Genomic DNA, 18,982 nt, shown 5'->3' on the forward strand with positions numbered 1-18,982 from the left:
CCCCCTCTGTGCGTCGCCAGACGCCTATTGGGGAATGCTGTGGAATGATTACGAAATGGAGAAATGATAACGGAATTAAGTAGCTGCTTAATATGGGGAAAAACGGGAGAACCCGGAGAAAAACTCCAACTGTGACCTTGTCCCCCACAAGTGTCACTATCCATTTTTGAATGAAAAATCGTAGACCTGACCGGGACTCGAACTCGGGCCGCCTGCTTGACATACAGGAGGTCTGACCACTCAGCTCCAGCTGGGGTTAGGCTTATATTACAATGATATGCATGTTAATTTATCGTTTTCGTGAGGAGGGACGTAGTGTACCTATGTATAATGAGGGTCACATAAGAACAGTTCCTAAACAGCAAATATTGCCGTCTTGTCAGTGTTGCCAACTGTTACCAGATATCACATGATCCTACGTACTAAATGACTTATTTACTTACCGTACTTTATGTTGGAAGGTTATTCTAAATAATTCAATAATTTGTAACATATTTTCGTAGACAAACTATACGGGAACGGGATCAACATATCAAGTATTTTGTCTAGCAATACGAAATTCATTGGTTTGACAAAACAATTGACTCACGAGATCTAACCTAAAAATGTATTTTGTTTGATCACATGAAATTATTAGTACTAACTCCGAACTTACCTGACTATAGTCTTGAATTATAACCACAACCCAACACATAAAATAACTATTATGTATTAATATTAATAATGATATTAATTAGTTATCAGTATGTTCAAATTTCACTAGCTTCCAGTAACAGGCTCAGAAATCTAGTAGCCTACAATATTAATTTCATGGAACTCCAGAACCGACAAATATTGTCGATATCTGTCTCAGCTGCCAACATACCAGTTACAAAATCACTAACATTTGTAGTATTTGTCAGTATCGAAATTCGAAACGAAGTTGGCAAAAGAAAATTCAACCTGTAAACTAGAAAATCACCACAATCCACTAGCATATGTAGTAATGGGGGAAAAATGGTTAGGTTTCACCCTTAGGGTATGAAGTAAGCTGACCCGGGCTATAACTACTGTACTACGAGTCTTAGTGCTCATTTCCATTAAGTTTATCACACAAAACGAACCTTTTCTCAGCTTCTATTCAATCTTGAAAGCTGAAATTTTCAGTAATTATATTTGCAATGTTTTACATGCACTGAAATGATGTTTTTGAAATTAATTCATTTATGCAGATGTTAAAGGGGATAATGTACTGAAAATCGTTGAAAAGAAACATATGAATCGGGAAATAATTATTGCTAAGTAAGGAAATAAATTAAAGAAAAACCGCTGTTTCAGCATAAAATCAAGCTGTGTGTACATGAGATTTAAAAAAATGGCTGCATAGCTTCAACACTTTTCGAGAAAACGTTCTTTATGTAGTACGTAATTAAACATTGTCAAGACAGGCAATTTCGAATCCGCTTCACAATGTTATCTTCAAAGTCTGAATATAAATCCAGACGAAATTGCTTACTAGGCGATATGTCAAAACCATCTTTTTACATTAATAAAGGCAATGAAAAAGTGTATTTCCGCCAAAATCTGAATGACGACTATTTAGCTATATCACAATCAGAATGTTGAATGGACACAAAGATTTCCACCCTTACTAACACTCCGATTTTTTCATAAATTTAATGCTTTACACATATCAAAGATGATGAAAGTGCTGCTGTCCCACAAGGCACTTCAATCGTCAGGCTATTATTCTGGGTCACAATATAGGCTATACTTAAGTGCAAGTCGTTCAGGTGATTGTATCTATTTGGATTATATTATTATATGGCTATGAGAAAGGACTTAACATATGCAAGAATGCTGAAATGTAACACATCGATGGAAGTTAATAACCTAACACACAAACCCTCCACCTTCCATAAACATACAAGGACGAAGCCTAGAATATTTCTATAAACCATTGCTGTCACTGACTACAAAGAGTACACCATACAAAAGCACGATTAAAAAGTGAAATGTATTTAAAATGTACCTCTAGATACATTCCAATAATAAAAGAAAACGATAACCAGCAATCGAGGTAATAATGTGAAACTAACCTAACTACAATTCATGTTTTATTCACAACAAAATCCTAACAGGTAGTACACTTATTTCTTATGAACTATGCCATCATGTTTTATAGTTACGAAATGTATTAAAAACAAGTCTGTTAGGAACTGAGTTACGATTTTTTGTGACCAAGTAGAAAAACGAATTACTATCGGTTCGTGTAAAAACCTGAAAATATCAATTTTTTAAGTTTCGCTAGTTTCACATTAAGCCCTCGCAATATATTATATCGTAAATCCAGACTCAATTGTTAACATGTCTCTCGTACGCACAGAACACATCTGCCTCGACAGTTAATGAATTACTAGACAAGGAGGAACTTTTAGATTTTATTTAATATTACTTCTGATTCCACCCAAAATTGTTTCTGATTTCATCCGAAATTGCCTCCAATTCATCCAAAACTGCATCTGACTCCACCCAAAATTCATTCCCATTTCAATTCAAAATTTCCTCTAATTCCTCTCAAATTGTCTGTGATTTCATTCAAAATTTCTAACAGCTCCTCTGAAATTGCTTCTGATTTCATCCGAAATTGCCTCCAATTCATTCAAAAATGCTTCCTACTCCATCCAAAATTGTTTACGATTCTATTTAACATTTCTTCTGACTCCACCCAAAATGCTTCCGATTTCATCCAAAATTGTTTCTGATTTCGTTCGTAATGTATTCCGACTCCACCCAAAAATATTTCCGATTTCATTCAAAATTTCTTCCGACTCCACCCAACATAGTTTGTGATTTCATTCAACATTTCTTTTGACTCTACCCAAAATTGTTTCCGATTTCATCCGAAACTACTTCCGATTATTTAATTACTGAAAATTTTATCAGCTACTTTTGTTTCTCGCTAAGTAGAAGAGAAGGCCTGATGGCCTTAACTTTGTCAAGATAAATACATATTATTATTATTATTCAAAAATTATTTCTGATTACATCCGAAATTGCTTCCAATTCAACCAAAAATGCTTCAGACTCACGCAAAACTGATTCCGATTTCATTAAAAATTCCTTCTGAATCCACCCAAAATTGTTTCTGATTTCATTCAAAATTCCTTCTGAATTCACCCAAAATTATTTCTGATTTCATTCAAAATTCCTTCTGAATTCACCCAAAATTGTTTCTGATTTCATTCAAAACTCCTTCTGAATCCACCCAAAATTGTTTCTGATTTCATTCAAAATTCCTTCTGAATCCACCCAAAATTGTTCCTGATTTCATTCAAAACTCCTTCTGAATCCACCCAAAATTGATTCTGATTTCATTCAAAATTCCTTCTGAATCCACCCAAAATTGTTTCTGATTTCATTCAAAATTCCTTCTGAATTCACACAAAATTGTTTCTGATTTCGTTCAAAATTTCTTCTGAATCCACTCAAAACTGCTTATAGTTTCATTGTGATAGACTCTGCTGTCCTGCTTATAAGTTGCCTTATCTTCCTTTCAGAATGAAGGTACTCGTAGCCATCCTGGCCCTGTTGGGCAGCTGCTTGGCGATGCCGGTAGGAGTAGAGCAAGACCAACCCCGACCAGTAGTGCCGCTTGTCATCGCAGACTACTCCTCAGTGAAGACGGGTGAAGAGCCTCCAGTGGCAGCCGAAGTGCCCAAGGAGCCAGTAGCGGCAGCGGCGACGACAGTGGCGGCGGACGTCCCCAAGGAGGACGAGAAGCCCGCCGAAGAGGTTCCCTCACCGGCCGCTCCCGTCGTCGAGGAAATGAAACCGGCTGAAGACGCCCCGTCGCCAGCACCAGAGGCCCCTGCGCAACCTGAGGTCCCTGCGGTACCAGAGGCAGTGCCTGAAGTCGCCCAAGACGAGACGAACAAAAAGGGCGAGGTCAACCAGGACGGGAGCAGTGACCTGAAGACGGAGGCCACGAGCTCGCAGGACGTCGCGAAACCGGTAGAAGAGAAAGTAGCTCTCAACGCTCCCAAGGTCGGCGAAGAGCCGGCCGAGAAAGTCGAACCGGCTGAGGAGAAGAAAGTAGAAGAGGTCAAGGTCCAGGACCAGGCCGCCCCCACCACCGCGGAGCCCCCTAAGGCTGAGGAGGAAGAGAAGCCCGCTAAGGACGAGAAGGTAGAAGAGGCGGCAGCCCCTGTGAGCCGTAGGAAGCGTGAGACGGCACCTAAGGAGGAGGAGAAGAAGAAACCAACCGAGAAGAAGGCCAAGGCCGAAGACGTCAAAGTGCAAGAGGAGCCGAAGCAGGACGTCAAAGTCCAAGAAGAGGAGGTGAAAGTTCAAGACGAGCCCAAGCAGGAAGATGTTCAAGTTCAGGACGATGCCAAAAAAGAGGAAGTCAAAGTTGAACAGGACGCTAAAGAAGAGGAAGTAAAAGTTCAGGAAGAAGTCAAGCAGGACGCTAAAGCTCAAGATGTAAAACAGGACGACGTTAAAGTACAAGATGAAGTCAAGTTGGAGGAAGTTAAAGTTGAAAGCGACGCTAAGGAAGAAGTTAAGGTCGAGGAAGCTAAAGTTGAGCAGGATGCTAAGGTTCAGGAGGACGTTAAAGTTCAGGACGAAGTAAAACAGGACGCTGCCGCATCTGAAGTAAACCCCGTGTCCAAACCTGTGGAGGCCGCCCCAGTGCAGCCCGAGAAGAGCGCAGATGCGGTGTCAGGGGAGTCCATGGAGTCCAGTGAAGAGAAGAAAGTGGAGGTACCCAAAGTTGAGGAACCAGAGAAGACCGAAGTGGTAGCCGAACCAGAGAAAAAGGAAGACGCACCTGCACCTGCACCTGCACCGGAGGAGGAGAAGAAGCCTGAGGTTCAGCCCAGCTCATAAAGGGGCTCCCGCTACAATCAACCGCTGAAGATGTTTTAATCTTCCCGAGTTCCCACCACACGGACTGCTAGACATGTAATATACACAGACCCAGCAGTAAGGGCGTAGATCATCTCTCCTTCCATTATTATATTTTTAATTTTATTGTCTCTCGCGGTGGGAGGGTTGAGGCCTCCTCTACGAATGGTTGTGAGGGTGTGAATGTATGAATGGAGATGTATATGAAAAAGCCTTCTGATCAGCGTATTGCGCCTGTATTTAACGAGGCTTCAAATAAACGATTTTATACAAATTCCAACTTATTCATGAATCCTCTCCTAGTTCGCACTCACATTTAGGAATTCTCATTCGCACAAGTAGAGCATGCAACTCCGCCCCAGTGTTGGGAATTGGAGTTTAAAAGGAGTGATACACTAAAGCATAAAAAGTTTCAAATGGATTACACGTGCAGCGTGTCAAAAATCACCTGCATTAAGACATCCATACTGGCCATTTGTGTCACCTCGTCTGACGTGAGAAATGGCCAGCAAATGTTGCCTGGAGACCACTCATTCAAGGGGTACAATTACCGACAAGTAGAGCATGCAACTCCGCCCCAGTCTTAGGAACTGGAGTTTAAAAGGAATGATACTCTAAAGATAAAAAGTTTCAAATGGATTACACGTGCACCGTGCCACAAATCACCTGCATTAACTCATCAATATTAGCCGTTTGTGTCACCTCCTCTGACGTGAGAATTGCCCAGCAAATGTTGCCTGGAAACCACTCATTCAAGGGATAGAATTATTTTACGTGCATTCAGCCTCCACGACCTCCCCTTTGCCTCATTTGCAGGGTAAATATGACTTGAGATTTTCATTGCTTTTGAAAATCAGGTTTTGATCCCGCAAATCTAGAATCCAATGGCAAACATGTTAACAAATAAACCACCAATAATGTCACCAAATATTTTAATACACAGAAACATAACGATTCATTGCTCCCGCTGTTTCCTTTGCTTCGTATGTTGTCCGCCAGAGTTGCCTGTGGTGTCACAAGACGAAGTCCTGCAGTCTTAATTGACAAGTAGGCCCCCAAGGAAATTTGTCCACAAAGCAGGAAAACTAGTGGCCTGAGAACCGGCCGGCCTATAAGTTTGCCTACAGCACTATCAAACAGCCGTTTTTTTTTTTTCACATACACACATTATCTTGAACTCACAGCGTTACGTGGCGTCCATGAACTTGAAATCTCTTTTTTTAGTTAAAGGGAGAAGAGATTGAAATCTTTTTTCCTAATCGATGCACAATTTTCTTTTTTATTTCACATGGAAATGCCACTGCTGCAATAACTTAAATTCGGGATTAGTTTTTGGAAAAACAAAAAGGAGCCCAAATTTTGGGGGAGGGGAAAGAGGAAATATTAATTCACTTAATTCACTAAAATATCTCACGCATTTTGAAAGATAAATTCAAAATTTATTTGACATTCTACTCCTAAAAGCACGTTCTTTGAAATGTTTGCGGCACAATTTTGATATTTGTTTTCAAATTTGTAAGATAAACAATTACACCTTAGGAACGAATTTCAGAGGTACTTCTATACAAGTATGGAGGCATATTTCTCAAATGCAATAAAAGAACAAATTTATATTAAAGAAATAAGCTCCCTAATAACCTAAGGAATGTGTGTTCCAAATATCACGCATGTAGCGTTAATATTTCCGAAGATATGTAAGTATTTGTACGGAATAAAGAAAAAATTGAAGTTACGAGAAATTGCAATCAAAGTTTAGCGTCACTCTAAAACCCTGTTCACCAGAGCAGCAGACAAGATCAAAAAGACGCATTAATTTTTATGGCATATATTTTTAATATTTCAAAGAATACTTTAAATACCATTATTATTTAAATTTTTCACTATATTTAACCGACTAACAATTCATGGAAACATCCCGCTCTTCCGAAATTGTACTCCAGATACATTATTACATGCAGACGATCAGGTTCTTTTTGCTACAAATGTAGACGAGCTGCAATACTCAATATATCACCTGAATATAATAGCACAAAATTTCAATATGAAAATTTCCCCAAACAAAACAAAAATTATGGCGTTCCAAGATAAACAGACAGTTAGGAGTAAAATTTGCATTGGAACCCATACGTTAGAACAGGTAAACTCATTTAAATATTTAGGTTATAATTTGACATATTTACCTGTTACTGATATATCTGAAAATATTCAACATTTTAATGGAGCCTTACGAACCATCAACCAGGTTTTCACAACCACGAAAACCCCACAACCAGGTTAAAAGCATATAAAGTTCTAGCAAGACCTGTCCTCGTGTATGGTAGTGAGGCCTGGACTGTCCGAAACTCAGATGTTCAACGCCTAACAACTGCGGAAATGAGATTTCTGAGGAGGACTGCCGGCTACAGCTTGCTTGACCACAAAAGGAATGAACTAATTATAAAAGAATTGAAAATTACACCTATTTATGAACATCTCAACCACTATAGACAAAAATGGCTTAACCATGTCAATAGAATGGATCGTTCCAGACTCCCAAGACAAATTCTCCGCTATATACCACATGGAAGACGATCTTTGGGACGCCCCCTGAAAAGATGGACGGAGACCGTAACAGGCCACTAGGCCTAATACCTGCAAGGACGATGATGGCTATATTTAACTATCTAAGACGACATGTCTTGTACTGCTTTGGTTAGCGGTTTCAAAGGAATTACAAGTTGCCACCTGTCTAAAGGAAAATTCTGCAGAACACAGTAAACTTATTTTCACCGCCGCGAGTAGATTTTTTACGGGCAGTAAATCTACGATACTAGACACGCAGTTAACATGAAAACTGTTAATATTTACGTTCACTATTTTGTAAATGAATGGGTTACTTAAGAAGGCCTAAGTCATTATTTTGTGAAGATGAGTTTGTAATGTAACAACTGCTCTTTGGGTGTAGATACATCGATTTAGATATGAAGAGGACTAAGTTTCATACTCTAAATGCTTTGTATAATTTAAGATAAAATTTTTATTTCAGTCTTAATTTCAAAATTTCGGCTTATAAGCAGTTTTTCTTTAATTGCTAACAATTTAGTATTCAAGACTTAGGCCCTTTCATAAATAACCCATTCAAATACACTCTCTGCCCACATCAGACCTCAACATGGCGACCTTCACGCACAAGACACAACGCGAAGGTAATTCTTCCCACATGTAAGTTCAACCTCGGTGTAATTTCTGAGAAACTTCAGATTATCTTCACTCTGATATCACCAATCTCTCGGGGCCATTGTGCATACTCAAGTGTTCTTCACAACCGCCGAAACCGGATGAGATCAGTCCAAAAAAATCTGGACATCATGCGATTCATTCACCATAAACGCACCAGTTGGCATCAAACACTGTGTAATGCGTGCCATCTCTGCCGATAATCGCTTCATAATTTTATTGAACTTGTTTCATAACAAAAGGAATAGGTCCTGTTTCAGACACACGCTACTGTTGAAATTAAAACAATTTATTGGAAAATAGTGTCGTGCACTACAGTAGTTATTTATGCTGCAAGGGATGTACAGTAAGCAGCAGTTACCACACATGGACGATTTTGAACCCGAATGACATTGAGGGATGGCGACAGAATCCGAGGCTAGTCAACTCTATTTAAATAACGAATTATTGCATTATATTATTATTATGTTTTCTGTCTGATAGTTAGAATTTATAAAACAGTTATATTACTGGTTGTTCTGCATGGTTGTAAAACTTGGACTCTCACTTTGAGAGAGGAACATAGGTTAAGAGTGTTTGAGAATAAGGTGCTTAGGAAAATATTTAGGGCTAAGAGGGATGAAGTTAATTATAGGAGAATGGAGAAAGTTACACAACACAGAACTGCACGCATTGTATTCTTCACCTGACATAATTAGGAACATTAAATCCAGACGTTTGAGATGGGCAGGGCATGTAGCACGTTCGGGTGAATCCAGAAATGCATATAGAGTGTTAGATGGGAGGCCGGAGGGAAAAATACCTCTGGGGAGGTCGAGACGTAGGTGGGAGGATAATATTAAAATGCATTTGAGGTAGGTGGGACTGGATTAATCTTGCTCAGGATAGGGACCGATAGCGGGCTTATGTGAGGGCGGCAATGAACCTCCGTGTTCTTTAAAAGAGATTTAAGTAAGTATTATGTTTTCTCCACTCCCACGTTCCATTTAATAAAACATTAGGTTTTATTTTTTTAATTTTTATTAATTTATTTTTGCATTACTTAATTAGACTCGTGCCTAAGAATCACGAGTGATGTAACATTACTTTAGCTTCTAGTTGTATATATGATGTTCTTTACAACATCTTCACATAAATTCTAAATAAATATTACAATTAAAGTAATAGGAATATCGAATGAGATGCTCAGGCGGTAACGTTTGAGACTCGCATTTGGGAGATCCCGGGTTCAAACTCTATGGCAGGCTAATCTGACTGCAGTTTTTCATGGTTTCCGACAGTCAAAAAGGTCAATGCTTGATTGGACATTTACATACCATGATTCATGACTGCCTTAGTCACCAATATCACAAATATTAAAAAAAAAATAATTAACCTGATGTACCCAAAGATTCTACACACGCGACATAGATGTTAAAGCGTGTATAAAATAATAAAATGCATGTAGTAATAAAAATAGAACTAGGACTGACAGCTGAATGTCTTGTGTCCTGTTTCTGTAACTATGGATCGTCGAATGTTTTGTGTTGTGTTTCTAAGGCTACAAATGAATAACGGAAACATTCTAATTAAAACCAGATTGTTCTCGTAAAAATAAACATATTAATAAATATATTGAAGTTGATTTTTCTGAAGAAATTCAACAAACAAAAAAAAAATGCTTTACAACACAGGAGGTAAGAATATTTTTACTTTTTAAGACTTTACCAAGTCCAATCTAATCCCGAAATCACGTATCAACACAAAACGGCCTCATTTGTGTAAAGATACAAATGACTGAAATAAAGAAACATTAAAATATATAATTCATCGTTAATTAATACGGCATCGTTATTGTTAAAATTACCGAAAAAAGGAGACGATATCTCGGATGGCTGGGGGTTTCTTCCAGGAAATGCTGTGATGCACGTAACCTCTTAAAATATAAAATGAAATCACGATGGATTCGTCAACAATGAGATAGGTTGCGCACTCTATTACCACCAGCACCACCACCACCACCACCACCACCACCACCACCACCACCACCAGCACCAGCTTCCCTGATTCATATCACAAAATAAAATATGCTGATTATTTCACAGCTTTAAATCTCTTTATGAGTATTATTATTGTAACACACTTGCAGAGTTTTCGCCAGCGAGAAATGTGTTGCGAGAAAATTAAAAAATTGATAACATGGATTCAAATGGACGTCCACACACTGGAAGAGATTCTCGTTCGAGGCAAGAACCTCGCGCGAGTTTCTCGCTGGAATCGGTAGCTCAGCGAATTTTCTTGACACATTTATCAAAGATGTTTGACATTTATACTCTTTATGACGATTGAATGTAGAAAAAGATATCACAGGTGGCGATGAATTGTATTGTTTTTATTTGAAAATGAGGAAACATGGCTGATAATTGCAGTCAGAAACTTATCGAACTTGTACGATGTCACCCGTAGGCCTATTTATATGATACACGGGAAGAAAACTATAAAAACACGAAACTTAGAGAAGAAATCTGGAGACAAATATCAGATTATCTGAAAATAAATAGGGCTATATTTTATTTTGATGAGATTTAATAGTATTGATTAAACATTTGAAATAATGTATCTATGTCTTAACAGTTTACGTAATTTTAATCAGAATATAGCAAAGAATTCTCTATCATATCGTGAATGGCAAAAAAAAAAAAAAAAAAGAACTGAGGTCCATTGAACCTGAAATAATGCCTAAACGTGTCATCATTCAAATCGAAACCAGTGTCCAAAACTCGCCCTTATTTTCGTAAGGTACAATGTGATTTTCAGATATTTCTGGCTTTAATTTTAGGCTTACTTCTTCTTTTCATTAACAAAATATGTTCATGTAACTCCATTTCCTCATCAACTGAATACTCAGATTCAACATAGCGTTCGTACATAATTTGTAAAGTACAATATACTTACAGGTTATATATTTAAGTACGACAATATACGTAAATACATAACCTATAATATTTCTCCCAACGAGTCATTACTATAATCAGATAAATGCTTTCTGCATGAAGGCAGTGCATAGCTGATCATAGCGAGGTGTGATCTGTGATAGCGAGAACTCGCGAAGTGTGTGGAGGAAGGCTCTTCGCCTCTTTCTCGCAACACATTTCTCGCGAGCGAAAACTCTTCAAGTGTGTTACGGGCCTTATTATTGTAACAGGGGAATAAAGTGAATCCAAAGATTACCGAACTGGGCAGGCTACTCACAATATTCGTGGATGCACATTGGTACATCCACAGTCTAGTATATACAGTCGCGAAGCTCAATACGTAGTAAATATGCAAACATTAGATAGTTGCTCACCACTAGGATCGCTAATATCGCCTCATTACAGGCAATGCAAAATAGTACCACAGTCTTATACATACAGTCGCGCAACTTCAACATTTTTTTTTGCCAACATTAGCGACACTAGCGCCCAAGCGGCAGGCAAGGCACTGGTCATAGGGTTGATACAGCCAGCACGTGCTTTAAAGGGATGCGAGATGTTATAATAACGTTTTAATCATGCTTCGGAATAAAGGCAATGTGTGCAATGACGAAAATTGCAGTAACAACAAGTTTAAATCTCCGAATTTGTCGTTCTTCAGATTCCCTAAAGACCAAGAGAAAATCATAACTCAGTCATAACCAATAATCCACGTTGTAGATAGCCTACGTATTGTGTTCTATAAAACATTTATTAGTTATCGGTTACCTATTTGTATGTCAGGAAGAACAGTTTAAATAAAAACAAAGTAAATACCTGTTACAGTATATTATTTTTTTGTAGAGATCATATGTGTAAATGTGTAACCATTCCGATTTTGGATAATGTATCTACAGTTTTTAATGGAAAGTAATTCCATAATTTTTGTATTCGTGTTTTTTTCTTTATATTTTTAAAAAGTTGAATGTTATATAGCATTCAAGTAGGTATCGTGGTATTAATTTTGCAAGAATTCATGGAGTATAGTAATCCTTTTGCAAAATATTCACTTCTTGAATAAATCCAGACTGTGTCGATAAATTTCTGATGTGTTGGTGTAGATTCATGTGGCAGACGTATTAAGTTCTCAAGAAATAAAAGAGCCTTTTTAAATTTAATATAAAAAGCAATCTTTTCTGTAATTATTTGCATGACTGTTATTGGTGTTGATTTTACATTCCCAGTGATTATTTGAGCCGTTCAGTGCAGAAGTGGTGTAAGTCAAAAGCAGGTAATGAGGTTTAAAGTAAGAATTCTGTAAAATACAGCGCAAAGTAGCAATTAATATATCCTTCGTTCTATTCACCGACTATTAATAGTTTAAATACATTCAATATTACCTGCCACTTTGCGCTGTATTTTACAGAATGTTTACTTTAACCCCTAATTACCCATTTTTGACTTACATCACTTCTGCTCTGAAAATAAAATTAGGCCTACATTTTCTGAGTTAATTGAAGTTACAATTTTTTTTAACAAAATTGTGTGTTCATTTATTTGTTCTCACCTACGTCATATTAACAGTAAGTGCATGTAAATTACGTATTATATAGGTAGGATAAGTTAAACTTTGGCATTATATGTGAAAACTGGAAATGTAATGTAAAATGCGGTAAACTTGCCATAAAAATTTAAACCATAACATCAGCGCTATTTGTGACTCAAAATAATAAAGGAAATACACATTCTTAAGAAATGGAAAAATAATGAACTTCATATTAATGTTTAAATCCTCCCCTTTTCTTTATTTTCAAGTTTACCCCAATTTGCGGTATGCAAAATCGTTAATTTCTCAGGAAATAGGGAGAGGAGTTCACCACGCGATGTACCCTACGAGATATGCCCTACAATTCTGAAGCTACTAATTTTTACTCTTCTCACAGGAAATACAAAGTTCCAATGATTCATAAATATATTTAGAAATGAATTGAATTAACCGACCACGCACGAACAATTATATTATTTCAAACCATGATACGTGATCAGAGCCATGATTCAGTTGTAAGGAGCAGAAAGAATTACTTTTATTCCTAGCTTCTGAAACGTGTAGATTAGCTGCGTGTGATATTCTTCCAGGATTCTAAAGTAGAATTAATAAGAACCATATACGCTTATTGTATAGCATAAAAATATAAAATAAACTACGCAAAACCCGTTTTCTGATGTGTTATCATAAGTCGTGTGCACACTTTTAACTTGCCTGCCGCTAGAGGGCTACTGTCGCGCCAGCTGTCAAATGTTGGCATATTTTATACGTATGAGTTGCGTGACTGTATCTATTAGACTGTGATAGTACCGTCACAGTCTATTGTTTCTAGCACCCTCAAAACTCAAGCTTCGTGACTGTATGTAGTAGACTGTGGTACAACCGCAACACGATCCTTCATCAGTCATTCCAATGAACTACTGGAAAATTCGGGGAATACTTAAATAGATTCCACATTAAAGACGATGCAACTTGCATTTGTGGGGAGGAATCTCAAGATGTCAAACATGTATTATATGATTGTCCAGTCTTTTGCCGTGAAAGATACGAGCTTGAGTTGTTACTGAACACTTTAAGTTATACATTTACCAAACCGTTAACCAATATACTTACCAACTCCAAATCATATAAGTATTTCATGTCCTTCTTGAATAGAATATTCGTCAAACTGTAAGTCTTCAATTTCGCATACTATAATATTGTACTATTGGTTTTAATTTTTATTTTAATTAGGCATTTGATTTCTAATTTTGAGCCATTTCTTGCAATACCTGATTATTGCCAATTGTGGTTACTAAATAATGTATTTAATTCGTAAATTTTAAGCCATCTCTTAGTATAACTATTTATTGCTTCTAAAATAACATGTTTAATAGCTATTTTATATATATATATATATATATATATATATATATATATATATATATATATACTTACTTACAAATGGCTTTTAAGGAACCCGAAGGTTCATTTCCGCCCTCACATAAGCCCGCCATCGGTCCCTATCCTGTGCAAGATTAATCCAGTCTCTATCCTCATATCCCACCTCCCTCAAATCCATTTTAATATTATCCTCCCATCTACGTCTCGGCCTCCCTAAAGGTATTTTTGCCTCCGGTTTCCCAACTAACACTCTATATGCATTTCTGGATTCGCCCATACGTGCTACATGCCCTGCCCATCTCAAACGTCTGGATTTAATGTTCCTAATTATGTCAGGTGAAGAATACAATGCGTGCAGTTCTGCATTGTGTAACTTTCTCCATTTTCCTGTAACTTCATCCCTCTTAGCCCCAAATATTTTCTTAAGTACCTTATTCTCAAACACCCTTAACCTATGTTTCTCTCTCAGAGTGAGAGTCCAAGTTTCACAACCATACAGAACAACCGGTAATATAACTGTTTTATAAATTCTAACTTTCAGATTTTTGGACAGCAGACTGGATGATAAGAGCTTCTCAACTGAATAATAACACGCATTTCCCATATTTATTCTGCGTTTAATTTCCTTCCGAGAGTCATTTATATTTGTTACTGTTGCTCCAAGATATTTGAATTTTTCCACCTCTTCGAAGGATAAATCTCCAATTTATATATATATATATATATATATATATATATATATATATTTCTTCCTATAACCATTAGATATAAATATAGAGACATGCCTTGAGGCTTTATGAAACGATCCATTCTTTCTTTAAGGTGCATTCTTGTACATAATTCATGTGAATTGTAACCTTGACCACAATTTTGTATTATAATTTTATTATTGTTTATTGGTTATAAAATACGTACTTTGATACCAACTATAACCCTAATATACCTTAGGGAGAAATAGGGTTTATTAAATTGGATAATAATAAAGAAAAAGAACTACTCAGATTCCAGCTCAAATGCAGATTAAAAAGGAAGCTTCCTACAGATTTGCTCTAATGTAAAACTTCAATGAGACATTTAAATATTTATGGAGACAATCACTAGACTGCAGCCTCAATACATGTTTCTAATGTATTATTTATACCTGTATGTTATGTTAATTTGGAAAACTATTTATAATTAATAATGAAAATGCCTACCTTATAAAACTTGAAAATGTTATAAAAATCATTACAAGCTCATGTGAAAATATCAATTTTTTATTTCCAATTGTTGCTAAGACATCATTACTAAAACAGTCGAAATTGTTTTTACACAACGCAAACTGTGGCAGACATTTTGACACTAACGTATCATTTATTAAAAATGAGTATTCCTGAAATAGAAGTAGCAAGTACTATGCATTTATAATACCAAAAAAGTAAAAAAAAAAAAAAAAAAAAAAAAAAGTGCCACGAAAATAAATAGAGATCACTTAAGGAGCTGTGTCAAACCAAGAATACTATCCAGTATTTCTGAAATGTCGTTAGCGGATTACTTTACGGAAAAATACACAATATTACAATCATCGGCGAGTTTGTGGTGCTAGTTCTCGATATTGAAGACAACTACATTCAAAGAGGAGAACACTGATACAATGAAATACCCCAAACTGAGAGCATTTTAAAACGTAAGAATGTGGGCAATAAACAACCCAAAGATCTAACGTTCCCATCAATGAACAAGTTAATCAATTTCTTGCAAAACCATCCGACGACATACATATATTTATTTACTAGCCGTACCCGTGCGCTCCGCTGCACCTGTTAGAAATAAATATAAAATAATTACATAATTAAAATAGGACGTTTGATCCAGGGAACAACTTTTACAACAGCGCAAGATAATCTGCTTCGCTCATTACCTAACTTTTTTGCATTGCATTTATTGCATATATATTTTATGTATTTTAACACGATTCAATTGAGCATAGTTAAAATTTGAATTATAAAATAATGGATTGCTAAGCTAACGTACTATTACTGCATACTAAATCAATACACTCTCGTTGTTCGTTAATTCTCTGAGATTAAAATGAGTGTACATAAATATTATTTTAAGAAATACAGAAAACGAATGTACAAAATAGCCTATCAAATTTTCTGTGCATAAGAAGCTATTTTAATCTTACCTGTCCTCGATTTGCTCAGACGTTACTGTAATAACATTATAGCATTATGTCCATCTAGAGAAACTACACTTTCCAATGGTGAAATAATAGTTAATTATACAAATCGGTTAATTTAGCTTCTGATATTACTTCATACAAACACAGAAACATTCTCTGTAGGCTATGTTTAATAGCTTTCGATTGTTGATGTCCAAGGCCCCTTATAGACGAAGTCATTTGTTTTTTATTTCAATACACCGCCTTAGATGGCAGTTATTTTAATTTTAAAACTCATTTATCTCATTAAATATCAGTCCTATCAAAATTTTATAAAGAATAAAACTTATCGGAAATCATTTTTAAAGAAACTTTTGTTATGTAACATTTTTCACAAAAATCAATAATAAGCGAGATATTTCGATTTATTTAATTCAAGCCCCCTTATAACCCCCCTTTTAAATAAAGTATTTTGAATGCCATATAGTCTAAAATCTAAGTTACAACGAACTTAATTTATATTCCAATTTTCATATAAATCGGTTCAGCCATTATCGCGTGAAAAGGTAACAAACATACAGAGAGACATACAAACAAAAATTTCAAAAATGCGATTTTCGGTTTCAGGGCGGTTAATTATATATGTTAGGACCAATTATTTTTTGAAAATCGAAAATTACCAGAAAAATTTCGGCTACAGATTTATCATTAGTATAGATTGTGGTGGAGGTGGTAACAGGATCTGCAGGGCCTTAAGAGTTCTAATGAATTACGATAAATGAAGCTGGAGGACACAGAGGTAAGGAATTATATTATTATCAATATTCGAAATGCAAAAAATGGATGTTGCGTATGCCCACGATTACTGCTGATACAAGACACTAGTGTATGTCATTTTCATATTGTCAAGATCAAAGATTAACAACTGAATGGTCCCCGTTGCTGTGGCGATTGTTATTGTTTCGCGAGCTAACGCCACCAAAATTCGACGCGATAGGCAGTTGTTTGTTATAAAAACCAAAACAGCTTATAAAAACATTCCCCAAACGTATTTATCGTTCAAGACTTTGTGACACTTAAAATATAGGCATTCCTAATCGTTGGTTCCCTATCTCAAAACACTCAGTTGATATTTCTCTATCATCTCTCTTATTTTGACTCAAGAGGTTTCAGACACCCTGCATTTGTACATGAACTGAGAGTTCAACAAACAAACCTGTCTTCAATTATTTATTCATCGGTATTGATGAAAAGGTTCCTTTTTTAACGAGGCATTACAAAACCGACAATTGTTCGTTAAGTAAAACCTGACGAATGTTGGTAAATCAGACCATTCTTGCATCATAAGACTGTGTTTCTCAAACGGGAGATGCGGATTTTTGGGACCTCGAACAAAATAATAATAATAATAATAATAATAATAATAATAATAATAATAATAATAATAATAATAATAATAATAATAAAATAATAATAATAACAAAATAATAATAATAATAATAATAATAATAATAATAATAATAATTCATTGTTTTCTGCCTAAAAGTCGATCTTTCATTGCAAACCCAGCATTCTCCAATCTTGTCTATTTTCCGCCTTCCTCTTAGTCTACGCATATGATCTATATATCTTACTATCGTCTATCATATCGTCCTGCAATAACTCCTATGTGCAAAATATAAAATTTTTCAGTAGGAAGAAAAAGCACATTTATTCATCCTATGGCAGCAGTACATAGGAGACTGTGAATTCTTACATTTTCGAAAGAAAGAAATATAATTACCAGGGAACGGATTTATATGGACTAAAAATATATGAAATATGTAAATATATATGTAGTTATTTTTACCAAAATATGGAATTAAATATGGATTTTTACCAAAATATGGAATTAAATATGGACTTAAAATTATAAAAAAAATGACTATGTACGTTAAATATTGGTACATTTTAATCAAACTAAACAAAAAATATAATGGACGTACCTTATCTTCCAATGTAGTTTCAACAAAACACAATTTTTATTGTCTGTTACCATAGCAATAGGTTACAAACATTTCTTTCAAGTGCTGAAAAGTGAATCTTCTTCTATTGTCTCTGAGGATAGATTTATACTGACTAAAAGAGCGTTCGACGTCACAAGAAGTAACTGGTACATAATTCAATTTCACAATGTCTGCTGGGGATAAGTCCAAGTTAATCTTCACTGTTGATTCACCACTCATCACAGCAACAACCTTTTGTAGTTCTTCATATCCAGGGTTTTTTGAAAGTACAGTGTCCACCTTAGCTCTTACTGCATCTGCAACTTTACCTCTACCACGATTCAGTTGTTCCACAGTACTATTTATAATTTCAAAACTTTCAGATAGTGAAAGGTGCCTATTTTGGAGACTTTTGAGCGTTTTTATGATGCATGAAAATGTATGCTGAATGTGAGCTAAGTCATTCTTCACACTTATGTCACAGGTAACTGTTTTCGCAGTATCAATTGAGACTGCATCTTCAGAGTCCAATGCAAGGAGAACATTGTTAATAGAGTCTATATGTTCGGCATAATATTCAACTGCTTCTAGCCATGTACCCCATCTAGTTAAAATTGGCTTTGGTGGCAATGGAATTTCAGGGTACATTTCTTTCAACACGTTAACTCTACTGGGAGCTTTGAGAAATACTTTTTTCACTGATGAAATCAACAAATCTACTTTAGGGAAATTGTCTCTGACCACTTCTGCCACACGATGAAATGCATGCGCCACACAAGTAAAATGAGTCAATTTAGGATATACAACAGATAATGCTTGTCCAGCTTTGACCATATAAGGGGCAGCATCGCTAATAAAGAATAACACATTATCGTACATAATACCC

At 36.0% G+C, this 18,982-nt stretch overlaps 2 protein-coding genes across 2 annotated transcripts in view; one reads left to right on the plus strand and one right to left on the minus strand.

Moving 5' to 3' along the window:
• Positions 1 to 5,164, plus strand: part of LOC138715807 (probable serine/threonine-protein kinase kinX) — a 37,116-nt gene extending 31,952 nt beyond the window's left edge. Inside the window, exon 2 of the mRNA XM_069848897.1 lies at positions 3,540 to 5,164. Coding sequence (XP_069704998.1) covers positions 3,541 to 4,872 — 1,332 coding nt within the window. The 5' untranslated portion in view covers position 3,540 and the 3' untranslated portion in view covers positions 4,873 to 5,164. The remainder of the gene's footprint in view (positions 1 to 3,539) is intronic.
• S6KL (S6 Kinase Like) overlaps positions 1 to 18,982 on the minus strand; it is a 288,054-nt gene that overhangs the window by 182,237 nt on the left and 86,835 nt on the right. The gene's annotated exons all lie outside the window — the stretch shown is intronic.

Source organism: Periplaneta americana, chromosome 15, assembly GCF_040183065.1.
Source record: "Periplaneta americana isolate PAMFEO1 chromosome 15, P.americana_PAMFEO1_priV1, whole genome shotgun sequence".
NCBI lineage: Eukaryota > Metazoa > Arthropoda > Insecta > Blattodea > Blattidae > Periplaneta > Periplaneta americana.